The sequence below is a fragment of the Callospermophilus lateralis genome, chromosome 4 (assembly GCF_048772815.1).
Source record: "Callospermophilus lateralis isolate mCalLat2 chromosome 4, mCalLat2.hap1, whole genome shotgun sequence".
Lineage (NCBI taxonomy): Eukaryota > Metazoa > Chordata > Mammalia > Rodentia > Sciuridae > Callospermophilus > Callospermophilus lateralis.
The window spans coordinates 150,356,706-150,373,151 of record NC_135308.1 but is presented as its reverse complement, the minus strand read 5'-3'; the positions used below and the strand labels follow the sequence as shown (position 1 = coordinate 150,373,151).

Below are 16,446 nucleotides of genomic sequence, written 5' to 3'. Positions count from 1 at the left end.
CCACTTTTGGATTCTTTCTCCTGGGTCCTCTCTCAGTGCCAGCTGTCATCAGAGTCTGTGCCCAAGTCGCTGAAGTGCAGTGGGTAGAAATCCTTGGCAGGGCTTTCCAAGCTTTGTGCCCTGGGCTGCACTAACTTCTCAGCCTCACCTCTTGCCCTTTGCCCCACCAGTTGGTTTCCTGGGAGCAAATCAGATTTTTCTGGCCTCCACATCTTTGTCCCTTCCCTTCCCTCCTCCTGAAAAGCCCCTCCCTTCCCCAGATTAGTGGAATTCTACTCTTCCTTTATTGCCTTATTTAAGGTCACTGTTCTGCAAGAGGGCAAACGAGTGCCTCTCCCCCACACCCCAGCACTGGCCAGAGAGCCAAGGTAGCCCTGGTCCCCTTGTGTTTTAATTTCCTTCCAAACACTGTGAGCTCACCCTCCTTGGTCCCTCAGGTGATTTCCAGATGGTTCTATCATTATATGTCCTATTGTTTGTCTTGCTCTGTTTGTTGATGGAGTCTATTTTATTGGCCATTGTCATGCCCAGTGCCTGGCGTAGACATAGAAGGTTCTCAATAAATACATGTCGAATGATGACAAAACACCATTAAAAAGTGAACAAATTGGTCAGTTGGTAAGTCAGCAAGTGGATGTTTTAACATTTCACACATTACCATTTAAATTAGGCAACAGGCCATTGTCATTTAGTAGGGACAGATTGGTCCTGCCAAAAAAAGTACCAGAACTACTTAGGATGATTTTTCAATAGTAGAGATGCTGACTTTATTTTCAAAATCATTTCAAGGAAAACTAGTTGAAAAATCACCCAAATGTGATTTAAAATGCTTATATTTATGTTAGCCAGGCCTGGGGGTACATGCCTGCAGTCAGTCCTAGCTACTTGGGAGGCTGAGGCGGGAGGATCACTTGAGCGCATGAGTTTGAGAGCAGCCTGGGCAACAAAGTAAGACCCAATCTCAAAAAAATAAAAACAAAACAACCATATGTGCTTTCCTTCTATGCAAAGATAAATCCACAAGCATAATTTTTGAGTATTTTTTTTTGCTTAGGATTATTATTTTTTTGCTGATTATTAGTAGTGCTGTTATGCTTTATGATTATTAGGCTGTGTGTATTTTTTGAGGTTCTCTCATGTCTGTCTTGCAACTTAACCTCTATGCCAGTTTTGTTCCACACCCTGGTGGGCCCTCTTGGGAATCCTAGATATACCAAGAAATGGTGATCACACATAGCTTGAAAGCAGACTGCAGAATGAGAAAAGTGTTTTGAAATCTCCTGGTGATCTGTAAGTTCAGGTCCCTTCTCCTGACTAAGCCTCAGTTTTCTCATCTTGAGAAGGGGGCTTCAGAACTAGATGAATTCCAAGAACTCTTTCTACTCTAAAATCCTATCATCTAAGTTCTATAATCCTAACAGTGTGCATAATTTTAAAGATTAAAAAAAATGCTCAAAGGATGAAGCAGCAAAATTAATTTCTACCTCCCTTTCTTATTGTCCATCATGTCATACTGCGTACAGAACCCAGGGCCTTGCACATGCTAGGCAAATGCTCTACCATTGAGCTACACCCTTACCCCTTTTAATTTTTATTTTGAAACAGGTCTTGCCAAGTTTCCCAGGCTGTCTTTGAACTTGAAGTCCTCCTGCCTTAGTCTCCCAAGACACTGGGTTTACAGGCATGTGCCACATGCCCGCCTTCCCTCTTCCCTTTCTTGAAAAAAACATTTTGTTGTTGTTTTGTGATACAAGCTCAAACTCTATCTGTTCTGATGCTTTTTCCTGTTTATGTCACACAGTGACATATTTCAAGTAATTTTATGGTCATTTTATGATATAAAAATCTTTTTACAAATGAATACAACTTTCTACTGTAACAAATATAGAGAGAATAATTTATTAGAAAACAATATGTATCTTACTATGTAAATTGCTCATACATGGTTCCAATAGAAGGCAGCACCTCTGTATGGAAAATCACCCTGAAAGCAATAAATGTCATTCTGTGCGTGGTGAATGACAGGGGTGTACTGTGTATAAGAATCAAACATCATGGGCAATATTGCCAGGTTGTCATTTTCCAAAAAAAACTGCTTTGTATTAACAGATAAAATGGAGTTGGTTTCTGGGTTAGGTGATTGCAAAGGGTTTTTTCCCCCTTAGGTGACTGATTGACAAAACATTGAAAGTCGGGTAGATCTGGAGGCAAAGCTTCATTGTGTGTGATGCCCATGTCTTGATTCCTGCCTGTGGAGAGCTGCTGCTCTAAACAGCTTCTACTTTTCAAATACTCACACTCTTCTACCTTTAGGCTTTTGCCTGCGCCTTGTTTTGATGATGTGTTCTTCCTTCATTTCCGCCTGTGAATTCCCCAGTGTTCAACTTTTCTTCATTGTGTTGGTTCTGTATCCAAATCCAGGAGACTTCAGACTCCTATTCTGCCTTAAAATTTGGCTATCTGTGTTCAGAACCCATTCCCACTTTCCTTAAGTCCTTTACTTTGTCTTTTTTAAAAAAATTGCTTTTATTTTTGAAATACATGACAGCAGAATGCATCACAATTCTTATTACACATATAGAATACAATTTTTCATATCTCTGTTTGTATATAAAGTATGTTCACACTAATTCATGTCTTCATACACGTACTTTGGATAATGATGTCCATCACATTCCACCATCATTGCTAACCCCCGTCCCCTCCCTTTCCCTCCCTTGATTTTGTTTTTTGGGCCATTTTATTTCCCCATGTCATATAGCACAGAGCCTTCACCTAATAGGCAACCAATAAATGTTTATTAAACATAATTTCTCTCAGTGACTAACAGAATCTTAATGCATCTGAAAAACTAATTAATTCTGGAACTTGATTTTATAGTCCCTGAATGCCTAAATTTCTATGGAAAATATTACTTTTGAAAAATAAAGGCAAAGTAGAAGTTGTATGAATTAAACTACTTTTAAAATATTAGGTGATTGATTATAATTTGGGGTCACTGCTACTAGGTCACTTAATCACTGTCTGAAAGTCTTCTCAAATGACTTCTTTTGCTTTTTGCTGGTTATATCTTAGTTCTTTCTGGCAATTTTCATAATTCAAGGTATGGGGTTCAGAATTTAGGATTGATTTCATTAGGTTTAAGTGGGCTAGGACCAAAAAGATGAGGCAGTGGGAAGGAGATGTTGTATACATGCATTGCTGGAAGAGCCCAGGGTGGTGGCCGTGCCCCTTAAACAGATACCCTGTGTTAAGGAGCTGCAGAAACTTCACAAATTGCATGATCTCTCTCTTCCCCTCTGACTCTTTATAATATGATCTATTTTCGCATTTTGAAAAATGAGAGCAGTTGCTTTGAATCATACAAAAATATTTGTATATAAAATCCTAAAAAATGTATTGGGGACATCTGGTGGTAAATATCATTCCCCCGTGGAGGTGAATCTTTTGAAGCTAACACGTGCATATGTGTATCAGCTGTACGGCTCTGAGAAGCTCTCATTTTCCCTGCTCTCTTCTGCCTCCCCAGCCTACTTACATATTTTAGCAATGATGGAAATATTTTCACCTAATTTGAAAATTCTTTCTTGCAGATATGCAGCCTGAAATGGATTTTCTTAATGAAGATTCAAACATTTTGGCCTTTTCACTTCTTGTAGAAGTGTTCATTGCCTCCATCAGTTTAAAGCCATGTATACTTGTGCTAGATGGAATTGAAGAATTGATTGGTATTTATGGGATTTCAGGTCAGAAGGTAATATCTTTTTAAAAGAATCCCCTATTTTATTACTGTTTTATAAAAAGAAACCCCCATTACTTAGGACGTGAACAGTTCAGGATTGGCTAATATGAATACTTCTGGTGGGCTTGGGACACAGGGGGGTTGCCCCTAGCTGTCTGGTACCTGGCTCTTTGTTGATTTAGGGCAGAGAAAGTATTGGTTGTGGAAGCTAGCTAAGGAGGGTTGGACGCTAGGCACAGTGGTGTAGGCCTGTAATCCCAGCGACTCCGGAGGCTGAGGCATGAGGCTCACAGGTTCAAAGCCAGCCTCAGCAAAAGAGGTGCTAAGAAACTCAGTGAGACCCTGTCTGTAAGTAAAATACAAAATAGGGCTGGGGATGTGGCTCAGTTGTCAAATGTCCCTGAGTTCAATTCCTGGTACCAAAAAAAAAAAAAAAAAAAAAAAAGAAGGGTTAGGCCTACCCTTGGGTCTGTGGTCTGTATATGAAAGGTGTATTCCAGATAAGCTGTATACTACCCTGTGGAAGTAGCTGGCTTTGAGAAAGACAGTGTCTCCCTGGGTCTGTAAGACCTTGAAAGATGTAAGAACATCCTAAAACATGGCACAATCAGTACCCAAAGCACACTCAGCCCCATGCCAGGCTCTGGGGGAAGCACATAATATGTGATAGATCCTATTACTAGGCAAAGGAGTAGGAAAGGCTGCTAATGGAATCAAGAAAAGATCCAAAATAAAGCCATTTTGCACGAGTGACAATTCTTCAGCTTCACACATGTCTTTTCCAGTTGAATCATTCACGTACTCTCTCAGGGCTCCTCTAGTCTCTGTAGGTCTATTTTTAGAGGGGTGTGTGATTTTATTTAGTTGCTTGTTTATAAGAACTGTTTTTAGGGTCCACCTTTGCACTATCAAATTCTTAACAAGTAGGCAAATCAGTCAAGTATAGTTGTATTGAGGGTGCCTTGGTATTTTATTACCACCAACTTGTTTATTATTTACTATTAATAACTCTAATGCCAACCTTACCTTATGTTACTCTGTGTACTTTCAAGCTTTACATCTCTCTGACTCTCTCCATCAGGCCAAAGATTTCTCCTGGCTGCCCCACTCTCTCCCTCCTCATTGCAAGTTCATCCTGAGCACTGTCTCCTCCAGCCTGTCCTGCAAGTTGCTGTGTGCCCGGGCAGACGTGAAGATTGTGGAACTCACCAGCGTTGGAGATGAAGACACAAGGCTCAGCATCTTCAGACAGCACCTATTCACCCCAGGCCAAGACCCCTCCCTACATAGCAGACTCGCTTTGAAGAAAAAACCAAGCCTGAGTCCTTTGAAACTCACAGTCCTGGCCAATGAGCTGAAAGAATGTAAAATCTACCGCAATGAGGTTCAGTGTCTCAAGGAGTACCTGGAGGTGGCCTCTCTGCAGGAGTTCTGGGAGTTGATTCTGAAACGCTGGACCGAAGACTATAGTTGGACTATTAAACAAAAAAAGGCAAATCCAGACAATGGGACTTCAGAAGAAGGTAGGCCTGGGCAGTGTAGACAGCTTGGTGGGTGTTCATGGGGAGAAAGCTATGAGGCAAGTGCCACCCCTGGGATGAGTCTAGGCATGGCATTGGTGAGGAAAATACAGGAGGCCCAGTTAAACTTGAATTTCAGACCCATAAAAAATAATCTTTTAGTAGAAGTATGTCCCAGATATTTCATGGGGCATACTTATACTAAACATTAATTGGATTATAGATAAGCCACAAATAATTCTCAGTGTCTAAGTATATTACAAATATATTATACTTGTATAGGGCATACTTACACTAAAATTAATTAGTTGTTTATCTGAAATTCAAATTTAAATAGGCATCTGGTATTTTTATTGCTAAATTTGGCAACTCTTATCTAGTTATAATTCTCTATTATAATTCTGAGTTAAAAGTCTCAGTTTATAGCCCATATAGAAGTTGTATGGAGTATACTTGTACTAAAAATTAGTTGATTGTTTATCTGAAATTCAAATTTAAATAGAAATCTAGTATTTTTATCACTAAATTTGGCAACTCTATCTAGAGAGCATCATGTTGTCAGTAAGGAGAATTTAGTTACAAATTTCAGTCAAACTTTTTAGGGGTCTGAGAAATATAATTTGATTATTTCTATAACTCAGTTTAACCTCTCTTGATTACATAGTCCTACTTATGGCACAAACCTAATCTAGTCAATTCAGATTAATTTTATCAATTTCATTTGTTTTTAGTCAATTCAGGATTATGTTTTTCAGTCAGACGAGGATTTGTGTGCTTCCTGTGGCTCTGTTAGGTTGAACTGACATCTGAGGGCCATGAGTGTCCTTGGTTGTCATCTGTCCCTGCAGTCTTCTGCCAAGGTGGCCACAGTCCCAGATGACCCACAGACATTGCTGTATTTCCATTTTGGGCTTGGCTGGCTGTTCCCATCTGCTCTAGGATTGTTCTAGCTTTGCTGTCCCCTGCTGACAGGGAGGCCCCCCTCCTCAGACCTGGTACACACCCTTTTTGAGTCTTGTTTTGGTCTCTGATACTCTCCTATATCTTTTAAAGTTCCACAAAGATCTCTTCTTCCTGTATAGGAAAAATGTCCTTGTTAGACCATCCTGTAGTTGAATCTGTCTTTTGGGTTAACAGTTTATTCCAACAGCTTGTCAGGAATTTGTTTGATGATATTCAACAATCAGGCTCTTGAGGATCAGTTTATTCTCTCAAGCCATTGTCTCTGTTGTGGGCTTCAAAAGTCTATTGTGAAACTTGTTTCCTCTCTTTGTTTCTGCTATAACAGGCTTCTCTTCAGGGCAATGAACTTAAAATGGAGCAGGGTGGAGGAGGTGGGGGTGTAGAGAGAAGCAGAAAATGTTTGGAATGAAGGACACATTGATGAGTACTGTAATATATGATTTGTCACATTTTTCACCTTGGACTCTGCATTTCTACAAAGAGAAATGATTTCTTGTTGGTTGTTCCCTTTCCCATCTCCAAGGAGGGAGAAACAAGATCATTGTGCCCCTGGAAGTCACTCAAGCCAAATGGCCCAGCTGTGCCACCCTAAATCTCCAGGATTGGGTAGGAAAGTCCAGGTCTCTTCCCCTGAGGGAATGCTCTGTCCCCAGCACTGTGCAGCAACTCCCTCTGAGCTTCGCCACAGGAACCGAAGAGCTGAATCAAGCTGGGCCAACGGTGGGAAGCTTCTGCGGTAGGGGCTACCTGTCTGCCTTCACTTGAAGATTGAAATTTGGGCTCATTCCTCAGTCCTAGCCTAGGAAATGCATTCAGAATGGTGGACCATATTGCCGTGTTTCCCAGAGGGCTGATCTCCTTATAGTTGGTTGATCATAAAGGCAGCAGGGAATCCACACAGAGGATAAAAATGTAAGGGTCAGTGGGTAATGAAGGGCTGCCTCAAGGGGTGCCTGTGAACAGGTGGCAGGAGGGCAGTCTTACAGCAAAGCCACCTCCACCCACGGTGCAAATTCACCTTAGTGAAGACTACTCGCAGAAAAGCTCAGTGTGATGATTGGCAGGCTTGCCAGTTCATATCACAGCTCAGGGTGTGTTAGTTGGGACGAATAAATGATAACTTAATGGGTAACAGTATGGGCTCTAGAGCCAGACTGTCTGGGTCCAAATTCCTGTTACTTTTGTGTCACCTTGGGGAAGTTATTTAACTTGTCTGGACTCCATTTTTCTCGTTTATAAAACAATGGCCTTTCCAGTATTTACCTACAGAAATGAGTGAAAGAAAGAAGTTGAATAATCATAAAACATTTAGGCATGGTGGTACACACCTGTAATCCCAGTGACTTGGGAGCCTGAGGCAGGAAGATGGAAAGTTTGAGGCCAGCCTCAGCAACTGAACTTGGCCCTAAGCAATCTAGTGAGATCCTGTCTCAAAATAAAAAAATAAAAGGGTCTGGGGATGTAGCTTAATGGTAAAGTGCTCCTGAGTTCAGTGCCCAGAACAACAACAAAGCTTAGCATGCTGCATGGCTGGTGCTTGCTCTGACTTGTTGTCCTTGTCATTGTGTTGTCCACACAGGGCTGGATGGCTGGGTGGCCGATGCTCTGTGCTTACTGTGCATCTCACATTGTGGCATGGCTGAGGATGAGCTACTCCAGGTTTTGGACATACTAGGCTACAGGAATAATTACAAAGTGACCACAGTGCACTGGGCTGCTTTCCGCAATGCCACTAAACAGTGGGTCCAGGAGAAGCCGAATGGTGTCCTCTACTTCCGACACCAGTCCTTGCGAAGTGCTGTGGAGAGCAAGCTGCTTGGTAAGGCTGAGTCTGTGAAAATACCTGCTAGTTAAAAGGAAGTAGGAGTTGCATCCAAGAGAAAGCTTGTAGTGGGCTTTCTCAAGTGGAAATGGAGGCCGTAAAAATGCATGACAATGATTATATACATTCTCTGAGAGTGACTCTGATGGCCAGATGCCCCAGGGTTTTTTCTGGCAGATAGTAGACTTCTGGAGGCAGGCAGTCCTGGGCTGCTCCGTTGGCTTCAGAGAGTCACTGGAACCCATCTCCTTATGTATCCCTGATTCACTACATTGGTTTATATTCTCAAGGTCACCTTGTGCTCATGGCTGCTGGAGCACCAGCCATCACATTACAGACAATAGGAAGGACAAAGAGAGGAAGAAGCTTATAAGAAGCTTTCCTACAAGTTTCACACTGACATTTCCACTATGCCTCTTTAACCTAGAACTTGATTACTTGGCCACATCTGGACAGGAGGGAAGCTGGGGATTCAACTGGTGCACTGCTGTCCTAAACCAAGGCAAGGTTCTGTCACTAACAAAAAACGAGGGAAATAGATATAGGTAGGAATTAGCCTCTGTCCTAACTCTAAAACCAAATTCCTATCCCTTCTGAAAAGAACTGCAGGTCTGCATCCAAGAAACTGCCAATCACATTGGCTTAGAAGCAGAGCCCTGGGTGAGACTTTCCCAGAACTTCAAGTCTGACAACTTGAAAAATCTTTAAATCTCAGCCTCTGGGAGGATTCCAAGCCCTGTGCAAATTTCTTCTAATTATATTCTTTTTTATGTACATTTAAAAAAATATTTATTTTTTAGTTATAGATGGACATTATGTATCCACTTTACTTTATGTGGTACTGAGGATCGAACCTAGTGCCTCACTCATGCCAAGTGAGTGCTCTATCTCTAGAGCCACAATCCCAGCCCTTTAATTACATTTTTAAGATATAAATTCTGTTTTCTATCTCATCTGCCTCATGTTGCAGTCACTCCTGCCAACACTCCAGCTCTGTGACGCAGAGCAGAGGGCAGGCCTAGCAATGAGGTTGCTCTTAGATTCGTGGCAATTCTTCCACCGTTTGCTGTATAGTGGTTTCTTCTCAGTGCCGTTACTGTACCAGGCACTTCAGTACTTCACCTCACTTATTTCTCATGCAACCAGAACATCCCCAGATGAGGCTCAGCCCTGACAATGGTACTTCCCACCAGCTGGAAAGTCCCCTCCTGTTCCAGGTGTCCCTAGGAGTCCACCAGCTGTGGCTCATGTGCGCTCCCATCTGCTGGCTGCTGTGGTCTCTTCTGATTCCTCTTGTGCATGTGGGTGCCTCACAACTGCCCCCAGGGCAGAGGACACTGTAAAAAATGAACTGACCACACGACAAGAGTTCTGCCCCCTTTTTTTATCCCAAAGCAAGCAGATCTCAAGGTGCCCAAGTAGACCTTTGGGTGAGTGTCTCCTGCAGATTTAAGCACCACTGATGCCTTTCTCTCCAGAAACCTGCCCTTCTCAGGCTCTTGGGGAACTCTTCCTGGAAAGAGCCTCTTCCATTTCTTCTTGTACCTTGTACCTCATAAGAGCTCCCCAAAATCCAGTCTGTGAAGTCCATTTTTTCTGCCGCTTTTGAGTGGAGGGAATCAATATGTCATAATGGTTGACAGTGGGATCCTGATGCCACTTTAGTGGTGAGACCTGGCATTCTTGCTTGCCAGTTGGTGACCTTGGCCACCCTGTGTCCCACGTTTCACATTTACCTCATAGGATTGTTACTTGTGAGCATTCAATGAATTAATTCACGTAAAATACTTAGAACAGTGCCTGATCCATAATAAATTTTTTTTTAAATTAGATCATTGTAATTATACATAGTAGTTGGATTCATTTTGACAAAATCATACATGCAAGGAATTTGATTCAAGCCCCTGTATCTTCATTTTCCTCCCCTCCTCCCTGCCCCTCTTCTCCCTCCTCTACTGATCTTTCTTTCGCTCCTTCTTCAATTTATTTTTGATTGGTACTTTCTTCATACACATAAAGGTGATACTCCCTTTGGTACATTTATATATGCGTATAACATGATTTTGTTAAATTCATTCTATATTTTTTCTTCTTTTCCTTCCTTCCTGCCTCTTGTTCTCCTCCTATTTCACTGATCTTCCGTATATATTTATGATACCCAAACCCCCTTCCATAGTAAATTTTTAAGGAATATTAGCCACTATGACCTCCTCTTCAGGACTGTCTTCTTGTGGCCTCCTGATCTCGAATTCGGTGGGTCTGAAGATGATTCTGCTACATTAGACAACTCCAACCACATTTGACTCCCCTGGGACCATTCCAGCTACACTCAGCAGGTGTTTGCTGAATGAATATACAGCTGTCCCTGGCTGCCTACGTGTTGAGGTCTGCTGTGTATCTGGAGGAGCACTAAATTCAGAAACTAAATCCTGCTTCTCTAGTTACTGGTCATGTGCTGATCAGAGCAAATCACTTGGTCTCTCTGATTTTTAAGTCACTTTATTTGTCATAGGTGGATTCATATTCATATCTTCCTCATGAGAATGTGGTAAAAAGATAAAATTAAATATAGTGTTTTTTATGAAAATTTTTAAAAATTTATTTATTCTAATTAGGGATTTTATGAAAATATTTTCCACTTTTAAATTTTTTTAAATTTCTTTTTTTAAAAATGTATTTAAAATTTTTTTGGTAGTTGTAGATGGACAGGATACTTTTTATTTTATTTGTTTTTGTGATACTGAGGATTGAACCCAGTGCCTCACCCATGCTAGGCAAACACTCTGCCACAACGCTGCAGCCTTAGCCCTAAAATTTCTTTTGTGTATGCTAAACATGTGCTCTGCCACTGAGCTACACCCCCACCCCCAAATTTTAGGCATTGTATTTAACACTACAAATCTTTAACTCATGGTAAAATTTGTCCCACTTCTTTTTTTTTCTTTCACCCCCACTCCCACCCACTTTTCCAATTTACAGCCTACAGAATGCCTTTGCCTTACACAGCAGGAGAGGGCCACTTCTGTCCTATGACCATGGGATCAGGTACAGGTGGCTCACACCTTTTCTCCTGTGCTTAGCCCTCCAGCTTCTGATTCTACTGCAGACATTTGTGGATCTCTTAAGCACTTTGCCACCTGAGCATATCTGCACACCTTAGACCAAAAGGAACAGAGTCTTCCAGGGTGACCTAGACATCTTTCTGTGGAAATGCAGAATTGTTACTTAAACCTTGTTATTGTTCTTATCGAAGAGTCGGGCTTGGTGTGCCATCTGGCCACGTGTTCTACTCATCTTGCAAGCAAAGATGTCAAGCAGAAAATGTAAAAATATGTCTGGGCTGGGGCTGGGGCTTAATGGTAGAATTACCTGGCTCACATGAGGTCTTGGGTTTCATCCCCAGCACCACTACAAACAAAGCAGAACAGTAAAAAACTCTTTTGTTAGTTTTCAGGGATAGCTACCCTAATTTAATTAAAGTCCTGTTTTTGAGAAGCTTATCTCTGGGCATTATAGGTTATCATAACTATTTTTCTTTGGAAATGAAGACATACTAGTCCTGGCTCCAACAACAAATTTGCCATGCTCTGCTACTCTTTGGCTTACATGAGATCCAGGCAATGGATTAATGCATACCTTTGAATGTTTGAAAGTGCTTATTTAGTCAGTAATCGTGGTGTATATTTAAAACAGAAAAGTAGGTTGCAAATATTTCCTATGGGGAGAGGGAAAACCTAACACAAAAAGTCAACATGCTCACCAATGATCATAACTATGAATAATTCTTGGAGAAATTCAGACTGATGTAGAAGATCTTTTTTTTTTTTCAAGCTACCTTGAATTTTATTTGGTAATTATGGCCACAGAGCTGTCATGTTTTTGTTACACTATTGACATATACAAAAAAGTCAGAAGCATTAAACTATAATTGATTTTAAAATAGGTATAACCACGCCTGTCAGGGAGAGCAGTCCAAACGCTTGTCAGAACCCAATGAATCTCAAGAAAACACATTTTCACCTAGTCTTGGTCAGATACTTCCAGCAACAGAACACTTTTTGGAGAGTGTTTCAAGAATTGCCATGGCATATGAAAATGAGCGGATGCTTGGGGGCGTTGTGTAGCTTTCTCACAAACCCAAGGTGAGTCTTGCCAGTCTTAGTCTTTATGTTTACGCACATTTGGCTTTTCTGTTTTAATGTTGTTTAGATACCTATGGTTCCCTTGAGCAGGATGCATTCAATTATTCATTCAACTGCCCACTTGTTCATCTGGATGGGACCATCATCTGGCATCAGCTTCTGGGGTTGATGGGTCCCCTAGGTTGCTCCAGTCTGTCTGTCTGGCTTGCTCTGCAGAAGGTTCTTTTCCCCTTTTACTCCCTGTCCATCCTCTCCAAGTTAACTGGCATTCCAGAGAACTGGACAGGATTTGGAAAGGGATAAGGATGGGCTGTGCTCTCCTGCGAGACCCTCCTTCTTTCCTTCTTTTCCCTATACATTTCATCTCCCCCTTCCCTTCCACTTCTCCCTTATTTGTCTTTTTATTTAAAAAAAAATTTTTTTTTAGTTGTAGATGGACACAATACCATTATTTTATTTGTTTTTATGTGGTGTCAGGGATCAAACCTAGTGCCTCTCTCGTGCTAGGCAAGCGCTCTACCACTGAACCACAACCCCAGCGCCCCCTTCTTTGTCTTTTTAAACATCTACTGAGCACCCATTCTGCCTCCTACACTGCCCTCGGGTGTAGTGAGTAAGCTGCAGCCCCAGGCCTTCTGTACTGTCCATCTAGTAGGGGGAAGATGTGGATTCAGTCACTATACATAGGGGCAAATGTTTTACTTGAAAATGACACAGTGAAGAGTGTAAGCAGGAAGGATGGAGGACCCTTTGCCTGGTGGGTAGAGCCAGGGAGCCTTCCTGGAGGAGGGGACCTCCTGGACAAATAATTGGCTTTGACTGTTGATAACCAAAAGGCTCATATTTATCTGGTGACCAAAGTCATGTAAGTTAAGTTGTTGTTGACTAGATTAATGATATGTGGTAAACAGAAGAGCTTCCTTCAAGGCATAGAATACTAAAGTGATTCATATCCATACATTGTGTCACAAGTATCACAGATTTTATATCAAAAATCCAAAGCTCAAGCTTCTGGACAAGGCTGTACCTCATTCACTACTGGAATGTTTTATCAGAAGCTGGATACAATACTTCCAGGGCCTATTTGATGTCAGTGGCCAATATTAAAGCAGATCAGTGCCATAAAGTGAAGAGGAGACAAACCCTCTCAGGTATAGTACCAATCAATGTTTCCGTAGTCCATTTTGCTGAGATATAGAGTGGTCAAAAGTTACTATTCTCCTATTTCCTCACATCATTTTTGTCAATTCATTAGGCCTGATTATTCACAATGTAAGCCAACAATTTCTGAAGAAGGAAATTTCCAAAGGAAATCAGGAAAAAGGATGAATTTTGAAATAGCTTTTCTTTCTCTTCTTTTCCGGGGGTTTATTATTAACAGTGTTTTTTCTCTCTACTTCCTCATAACTTCAACCACACCCCTAATGCCTGCCTTCATTATCTGTATTTCTGACCTTGACCTCCTTTTGGAGTTCCAGAGTCCATCCCCCATTTCATGATATGGCATTTGTTTTACTTTATTTTTTGTGGCACTGGGGATTGAACCCAGGGACTTGCACAGGCTAGGCCAGTGCTCTACCACTGGACTGCACCCCCTCCAACTAATAATATTATTGCTTCATCAGCAGCTTTCCTGAGTGATCAGTGGATGCTTCAAATTAAATAGGTGCAAACCTAGATTAGTTCCCCTCCAATTTGTTCCACATTCCCTCTGCCTACTGATGGCAGCTTTAAATTAACACTCTCCATCATTACTCAGCACTAACTGTACCATCGAAGGTTGTCTCAATCCAAATTGGACCACTATTCTTTGACTTTGTACTTAAATCTTGGGTTGAAGAGGCTGGGCTTCAAACTTGCGGTGCTCTGACCTCAGCCTCCAGAGTTACTGGGATTACAAATGTGTGCCACCACACACAGCAGATGTGTGTGTAATATTTTTTTAGTTGTCAACAGGCCTTTATTTTATTTATTTACATGCGGTGCTGAGCCTCAAACCCAGAGCCTCACACATGCTAGTCAAGCGCTCTGCCACTGAACCACAACCCCAGCCCCAGATCTGGTTTTAAAAGGTCACTTTGGATGTTGTAAAAAGGTTGAAATAGAAAAGGGACAAGCATGGCTTCAGTGGTAATAACCTAGGTAGGAGGCAATGCTGGCTTAAACCAGGGTAGCCATGGGGACACAGAGGAAGGCTTGGGAACAGAATTCACAGGACTTATTCACAGTTGGGTACAGAAGCCAAAGAAGATGCCAATGATTCTGACTTGAAGGACTGGGTAGATTACCATTGTTGACCAAACAGGAAACACTCTTGAAGGAGCTGTTCAGGGCACAGAAGTCATGTTGAGTGTGGAGTGACTATAGAAAGCCAGGCAGGGGTATTCATTGGGCTTCAAGAAAGAGCAGTGGCAGAGAGAAATGCCTACTTTAATGCCTGGATCATGGAATGAGATCATGAAGGAGAGGCCAGAAAGAGGCAGGTGTAGCAAGAGAAGAGAAGGCAGAATTAGAGAGGTAGGAGGAAAACCAGGTTTTAGAGCAAGAACTTTCCCAAAGTAAAGATGGGTGACCACATTAATTAAATGTCTAATATTCCATTTTGAATTATTTTCTGCCAAGTTGAAATCCTACAAAATACCTTCTTAGTAAGATTGTCTTACAATCAAGCGTTTTGGAGGAAAGGGGTGGAGATGGGAGCAGGAGTTAAGGGCCCAGACAATCATCAGAGAAGAGGGAATGGCAGGAAGTGGGTGCAAAACAGAAATTCCTTTTCCCCAAATGCACCAGGGGGAAGAAGGGGCTCCAGGAGAGAAAGCCAGATCCTAATGTCGGGTGGAGGGTCTTTCCAAGAGGCAGCTCCACAGCTGAAAGAGCTGCATTTCCTAGGATCTGTAGGACCGTGCCCTGGACCACAGAGCCTAGCTTCCCTCCCTGTGTGGGAAATAAAGAATCATTGTCCTTTTGGGGGGCTCATTCTTCATTCTCCCCTTCTGTTGTTCTAAGAGATAAGCAGGATACTTAAACTTTTGATCCCTGCCTGCTTCAAGAAAACACCTTTTAAAAAAATCCAAGTTTTCCAAGGGTGCGATTAGTTGGAGGGAGGGGAGTGGTAGGCGGTGTCTGGTGGCCTGGTGGTGTTGCTGGGGGCTGGAGGGAGTGAGAACCCCCGCCGTTGTAGTTCTCCCTCAGGCCGCGGAGTTTGGCTCTCCCTGGTGGCTGGAGGTGAATTATAAGCTCAACTTTTAGATTGACTGGAAACAACGTGCGTTTGGAGTCTGGCACTCACTTCTCAGCAGCTTCTAGACCCATTACTCAGTGGCGGGGTTTGCTCCTTCTTGAGGGAGGCATCCTCAAAGTTGCGTGTCTGATAGATGACCAAGGGGAAGGGCTTTGAGACTAGAGGGCAACTTCAAGACTTGGTTTACTGTCCATAGATTTTCTGTGGCATGATGCTCTTGTTTTGGCCTAGGGCCCTGGGTCACACTGAAATGAAGAAAATTCATTTCTAGCTGCAGCTGCTTTTTTGGACAGTGCCAAAGACAGGAAGAGACCGACTAAGAATAGATGTGGCTTGTGCAAGCGAGTGACAGAGGTTCTTGGAGGCAGGATGCTCAATGGTGGGAAGAAGGATGCATCCCAGCTTTAGAAATAACGAGATGCCGCAGGTGCTGCAAAAAATCAAACACGTTCTCAAAACTGGGTGGGCGAGACAGAGCAGAGGGCTTGTAACGTTAGAGGTACCTCGCTGAACTCAGCGCTGCCCTTCACTCTGATTGGAGGAGTTCTGGTTACAATCCCCGCGATTGGCTAATTTTAGAATTGGGGTGGGTAAAAGGGAAGGGCTACAATTTTGAAAAGGACCCGCCAGACTTTCTGTTTCTCCCACCAGCATGGGTCCATCTGGGCAGATGGTTGGCTGTCCTCCAGGTGGCAGCCGTGGTAGGTGGGGAGCAATCATCTTATTAAGGGGTGAGCTTTCTAATGAGGACAAAGGGTAAATACATTATAGGTCTTGTCAGAAGGTTGCAGTAAAAAGAAAAACAGTTTTTCATGATTAGTGTATAAAACACGGCCTCTTTACCTTTAGAAGCCTGCAAATATTTTTGATTTATTGGACAAAATAGTTGACTAAAATTTAAATAGTGCTACAGAAAAAAAAAAAGAGCAAGTGACCCAATTTGCAATGAATAGAAAATATGAAATATCTGAGAATAAATTTAACAAGAAATGTACAGGATCTTTATTTTATTTTTA

The 16,446-nt window shown here is 42.1% G+C and overlaps 1 protein-coding gene across 1 annotated transcript in view; it reads left to right on the top strand.

The window, feature by feature from the left end:
• LOC143397184 (putative tetratricopeptide repeat protein 41) overlaps positions 1 to 16,446 on the top strand; it is a 68,954-nt gene that overhangs the window by 13,020 nt on the left and 39,488 nt on the right. Inside the window, exons 4-8 of the mRNA XM_076853244.1 lie at positions 3,594 to 3,754; positions 4,824 to 5,265; positions 7,805 to 8,044; positions 11,991 to 12,189; positions 13,162 to 13,340. Of these exons, the coding sequence (XP_076709359.1) occupies positions 3,594 to 3,754; positions 4,824 to 5,265; positions 7,805 to 8,044; positions 11,991 to 12,189; positions 13,162 to 13,340 (1,221 nt within the window). The remainder of the gene's footprint in view (positions 1 to 3,593; positions 3,755 to 4,823; positions 5,266 to 7,804; positions 8,045 to 11,990; positions 12,190 to 13,161; positions 13,341 to 16,446) is intronic.